Consider the following 6,305-nt stretch of genomic DNA (forward strand, 5'->3'; position numbering starts at 1 on the left):
TCAAACTGATAAGAAACTCGCTGGGTCAGTGTTTTGATTACATGAAAAAACACCATATTCTAATTTTATTATTACTTGACACACCAGTAACTAATTGGCCATGACATTAAAATTGTATGAATGTTACAAGAGTTCAGAAGTTCAAAATTTTCCCGATATATTAAAAAAAAAAAATATAAAATAGAAATATAGGATCACAAACTTCCTCTAGTCTCACTCTCATAGAATAACCTTTGAGTGCCATTCTTCTTCTTCTTCAACCAAATCCCCATAATTCTTTAGAGAAATCATATTGTCGGTACAACTATGGATCGTCATACGAGTTTGTCTATCTTTGAGTAGTACACTCTTCATGGACCTATGTGTTAGATCCACAAATAATATAATTCTCCTACAGCGATTGTTCTGCTCGTGGAAATATATACCGTGCTCCCACTCGCCAAAGTCGAAAACCCCAGACACAAAAGTCCCAAGACGAAGAGGATATTTGTGCATATATATTTTGTAATTTAGCACCCACTCATGTTTCTTCTTGTCATCATAATTTTTCAATACCAATACCCATATCTCTATATTTGACGAAGAAACATCCACTAGGGCCAAAGATCCCCTGAAATTAAGCAAGTGAACAGAATCCAAAAGATTCGGCTTTTTCTTTAAGGCAAGGGGATGAGGAGTCCAATAGAATTCCTCGTTCTTGAAGTCAAAAGAAAGTATATGTACCGACGACGACGTGTGATCTCGACTAACCAACCAATGCACGGCTCCATGTGTAGATGTTGCCACAGCGCAAGATGGATAGCAAGGGGGAGCTGAGGGTAACTCCTGCCATGAGCTTGTCCCCAATACAAGAACTTCAGCCGCCACCATTGTTTGGTGGTCCTCCTTTAGATGGCGGGAGACACGTACAATCTTGTAGGTGTTGGTCATATTATCAAATCCCATGCCGTAAGTATCATTGCAGTAGCTACTATTAGGTGGAACTTGGAGGTCACTCGTTGTTGGGAGCATTAGAACTTCTCCCTTCAAAGGATTCACCAAGACGTATGATCTTCCATTACTCACATCACCCCTCCTAAAGCCAAACAAGTTGCAGAAAACAAAATCGTGCTTGTAATAAGAACCTATGGACTTGAACTGAGAAACAATTGCATGTTTGCTCTTTGTCAATAAGCCGTTGCCATCGTATTTTAATGGGTACATCCTATGTTCACCATAGGTAGAGGGAGAAAGAAGAAAAAGTCGAGGTACTTGACGAATTTCTGTGGGTAAGGCGTCCATCCGCAAGGAAGTTTCACTAGATCAAGACTAATGTACGGATTTTGGAGATGAAAATATTTGTTATGTGTCTTCAATTGCTCATCCAGCTCCTCTATTTATATACAAATAGATATCTTCCAACGTCCTAAACCCTTCACGTTGGAAATCAAATTAAATTAGGAAATAAATTAATGCATATTTCTATTTATCCTAATTACACTAGGATAATTATTCCCTAATGCATTAAATTAGGTTGGAAACTCAAGCACTATTTTAGAAACACACCCAAAATTCAACTTTTTGGGTGTGTTTATAAATGGGTTTTGAGTGTGTATAATGATGGGTTTTGGGTATGTTTATAAATGCATATTTCTATTTGAAACTCCCATAAATTAATGCATAATTGATCCTAATTACGCTAGGATAATTATTCAATTATCCAATTAAATTAGAAAATAAATATTTGTTCCTACTTATAACTTTCAATACGATATTAGGAAATAAAATAATGCATGTTGGAAATCCAATCAAATTAGAAAATAAATTAATGTATATTCATAGTGATCCTTATAACTTTCGTGATATTTAGAAAATAAATTATAGCGTATTCTAATTATCCTATTTACACAGAGAAAGAAGTAACCTTGCCTATGCCCCTGTCTTATATATTTTAAAAGGTATAGCCGCACGGCTACACTCAGTGTTTCCCTAATTGTCTTTAAAAACAGCATAGCGGCGGCTATACTCCTTTTTTCAAAATTTTAAAACAAAAATAGTATAGCCGCAGGGCTGTTCCTGTTTGACACGTGGCGCATATGCGCTGACATCCTATAGCCGCCCGGCTATACTAGATTCTTTTATTTTGGAAAGAAATTATAGCCGTCCGGCTATACTCGGTTTTCCTTTTTTTTTGGGAAAAAAATTGTATATCCGCCCGGCTTTATTGTTTTGACACGTGGTACCTATGCGTTGGGTGCATCCTTTTTTTTAATATTATAAATAGTATAGCTGCCCGACTATACTCTTTTAAAAGAAAATTTAATCAGTGAAATTTCGCCAAGATAGACTTATGCCGCCGAACTTTCGTTGGGACAGTTTTTTTTCTTTTTAAAATTTAAAAAACATAGAATTAATTTCTTTACTTTTGTTTTTTGGCCTACTTCTTTAATTTAATATATGTAATTAAGTAATATCTTAGCATTTTTGAATTACTTTAATTAGTAATTATATTTTAATTTTTAATTAGTATAAAAAAAATTATAGAAAAAGTCAACAAAATAATTAATTTCTTCATAGCCCAAGTCTTTGATTAATATAATTATTTATTAATGAAAGCCAAATTCAAAGCCAAAATTGTTGGCTCAACTCTCCAATGTTAACCACACTTACCTAACCATTATTGTGCTTTGTTTATAAACACCTTCATAGGAGTGTAGATTTACGATGTGAGATTTTTACAAAGGCCCCCTCAAAAGATAGGCCTATTTTTGCATCTATCGACCCTGATATTATTTGTCTTCTTATAGCTGATGTTTACTATTTTCTAAAGAAAAATGACATGCCTTCACCCCCCAACATCAGACATACCTGAAATCTTACAAATTCCGCCCCATCCTCATCTCCAAAAGAGTACATTTATTTGCAGTATGGAGGGCAGAGTTATGGTTTTTAGGTTGAGTTCCATTCTTTGTAAATATAGGAACCAAATGAAAAAGATACCGCACAAAAGTGTGTGTTTGAGTCTGTTACCCCATTTGGTCAATAATAAATCAATGAACCAGTAATATGCTGTATTGATTGGGATGCAATTAGTGTGTTGTTTGGGGTGGTGTTTTAAGGATGTAATTGAAGAAGTGCGCCACTCTTAGCCAAGTAACTGAATCAAAGACTTTTTGAATAAGAGTAAATACACATATCAGTATTGTGTAACATGAACAGATACATATGTTATGTCGAATAACTTTTCAAAGAAAGAAGAATCCGCTTATCATTTGTATGAAAGAACTTACATAATATTCATAGCTCTCAAAGAAGAATGAAACAATGAACAAAATTTGATTGCATTGAATTGAAGAACCGTTGATTTCATCCTTCTTTGGTAACTTTTGGAGAATCATACTGAATAATAATTAGATATTCCATTATTAAATAATGATAATATTATTAAAATACATTTCATCATATTTATTTAAGTGTCAATTTAGAAAGACTATCCTAGTCGTCTTCATAGGAGGTGATTGCTTCATTCTCAAAAATAAATGTTGAGTACCTTTGTTCTTCTACTTCAACCAAATCTCCATAATTCTTTAGAGAAATCATGCTGTCGGTACAACTATAGACCGTAGAATCTTGTCTATATTTGATTAGTACACTCTTAATGGACATACATGTTGGATCTATAAAGAATATACTCCTCCTACCAAGATAGTTCTCCTCGTGGAAAAATATACCTTGCTCCCACTCGCCAAACTTGAAATGCCAAGGCTCATGACTCCCAAAACAAAGAGGATGTTGTTGCATATCTATTTTGTACTTTAGCACCCACTCCCGTTTCTTCTTATCATCATAATTTTTCAATCCCAATACCCATATCTCTATATCTAACGAAGAAACATCCACTAGGGCCAAGATCCTGAGATTAAGCAAGTGAAAAAAAAACGAAAGATTCGTCTTTTTCTTTAAGGCAAGGGGATGAGGAGTCCAATAGAACTCCTCGTTCTTGAAGTCAAAAGAAAGTATATGTACCGATTTGTCATCTTCACGAACCAGCCAATGCATTTCTCCATGCGTAGATGTTGCCACGTAGTTGCAGGATGGATAGCAAGAGACCTCTAATGCATGTCTACAAGCTCCCACATTGCAGGATGGATAGCAAGGGGAGCTGAGGTAACTCCGCCATGAGCTTGTCCCCTACAAGAACTTCAGCCGCCACCACTTTTTGATAGCGAGAGCAATGGCGAGAAACACGAACAATCTTGTAGGTGTTGGTCATAATATCAAATCCCATGCCGTAAGTATCATGGCAGAAACTATAAACTTGGAGGTCACTCGTTGTTGGGAGCATTAGAAATGTTTGAAAGGATTCACCAACAAGCATGACCTTCCATTTTCCGTATTAAGACTAGTAAAGCCAAACAAGTTGCAGAAAACAAAACCATGCGTATAAGAACACTGTGGGGACTCCAATTCAGAAACAATTTTGCTCCTTGTCAATAAGTCGTTGCCGTCGTATTTCAATGGGTGCATCCTTTGATAAAAGGAACAAGAGCGAGAAAGAAGAACAAGTCGAGGCACTTGAGGAACATTATCAAATAAACGACGCCGCATGTGCAACGTGGGAAAAGAGACGTCGTCAACCGTCTTTAACAAAGCCTTCGATACAGATCTGATGCAACAAACTGAATTTACCGGCAGCCTCGACAGGATGTCGGTAAGAATTTCCGTGGGTAAGGCGTCCATCATCTTGCTGTTCAACTGGGACTGCAGGCAGTTGTTCACTCGGGCTAGCGGAATGTACGGTTATATGTTTTCTTTTTTCCTTTTTTGGTCAAAACGGTTATATGTTTTCAATTGCTCATCCAGCGCCCCCCCATCCACCCTATTTATATAAAACCAGATATCGTCCAATATTTTAATTCAACATCCTAAACCCTAATGCATGTTGGAAATCAAATTAAATTAGGAAATAAATTAATGCATATTTCTATTTATCCTAGTTACACTAGGATAATTATTTAATTATCCAATTAAATTAGAAAATAAGTATTTGTTCCACTTATAACTTTCATTACGATATTAGGAAATAAATTAATGCATGTTGGAAATCCAATCAAATTAGGAAATAAATTAATGCATATTCCTAGTGATCCTAATTACGCTAGGATAATTATTTAATTATCCAATTAAATTATAAAATAAATATTTGTTCCCACTTATAACTTTCATTACGATAGGAAGCCAAAATAAATAATGCATATTTCTAATTATCCTATTTACACTAGGTTTTATATCGTCAAGAATTTCTTATCAACAACTGTAAAGTTATACTTGCCCCTCTCTCGATTAAATGTATATATTTTTTTCTGGGTAAACATTTTTCTTTTCTTTCACCACGATATATATTTAACATAATTTCTCTTTTTTCTCATATATTAAGAAACTTACATAATATTCATAGCTCTCAAAGAAGGAAAATAATGAACAAAATTTGATTGCATTGAATTGAGAAGACCGTTGATTTCATCCTTCTTTGGTAACTTTTGGTGAATCGTACCGAATAATAATTAGATATTCCATTATTAAATAATGATAATATTATTAAAATACATTTCATCATATTTATTTAAGTGACAATTTAGATAGACCTGTCATATCATGTGTATAAAATATCATTTGGGAATAGATGATATTCTATATATATCAAAATATACAGTCCCATATAAATGTTCAAAGATTACCAATATCAATTAATTATAAGAATAAAGCATATGCCAAAGATACAATGATTTCTACGATGTAAAGGTAAATCCCCGGTCTTAAAGAATAAAAAAATTAACTATCATATCTTACAAGAGGATTCCAAGTCTCTATGTTTAGCATCGGGATTTTTATAGAAATGTTACCTAAACTTATACATCAGTTTCAATTTGTCACCTTAAAGAAAAATTTATAAGAAATGTCACCTGAATTTTTCAAAATCTATAGGGATATTCATTGAAATGTCACATGAACTTATACCTTAGTTTCAATTTGTCACCTGAAAAAAAAAATTCAAAATCCATGATTTGTCATCTAAGTTTAACATCATCCAATTTTCCAACTATTTTCAAATTATTTTAGTCTTTTTATTTTCAAAGTATTTTAAAATGGAAAAATCATTATAAAAAAATTATGAAAAGACCCTTGGAAATTATAAAAATTATATATCTTTTCACATTTAACCCCCAACCATTTTTACATTTAAGCTTTATTTTTTTAATAATAATTTTTTCCATTTAAAAATATTCTTGAAAATGAAAAGACTAAAATACCCTTGAAAATATATA

The 6,305-nt window shown here is 33.4% G+C and overlaps 1 protein-coding gene across 1 annotated transcript; it reads right to left on the reverse strand.

The window, feature by feature from the left end:
* Positions 1-219: 219 nt before the first annotated feature.
* LOC103333040 (F-box/kelch-repeat protein At3g06240-like) lies at positions 220-1,281 on the reverse strand. Its single transcript, XM_089052442.1, has one exon. The coding sequence runs from the start codon at positions 1,279-1,281 to the stop codon at positions 220-222; it is 1,062 nt and encodes a 353-aa protein (XP_088908568.1).
* Positions 1,282-6,305: the final 5,024 nt, after the last annotated feature.

This window comes from Prunus mume, linkage group LG5 (genome assembly GCF_029339155.1).
Source record: "Prunus mume cultivar Tortuosa linkage group LG5, ASM2933915v1, whole genome shotgun sequence".
Taxonomy (NCBI): domain Eukaryota; kingdom Viridiplantae; phylum Streptophyta; class Magnoliopsida; order Rosales; family Rosaceae; genus Prunus; species Prunus mume.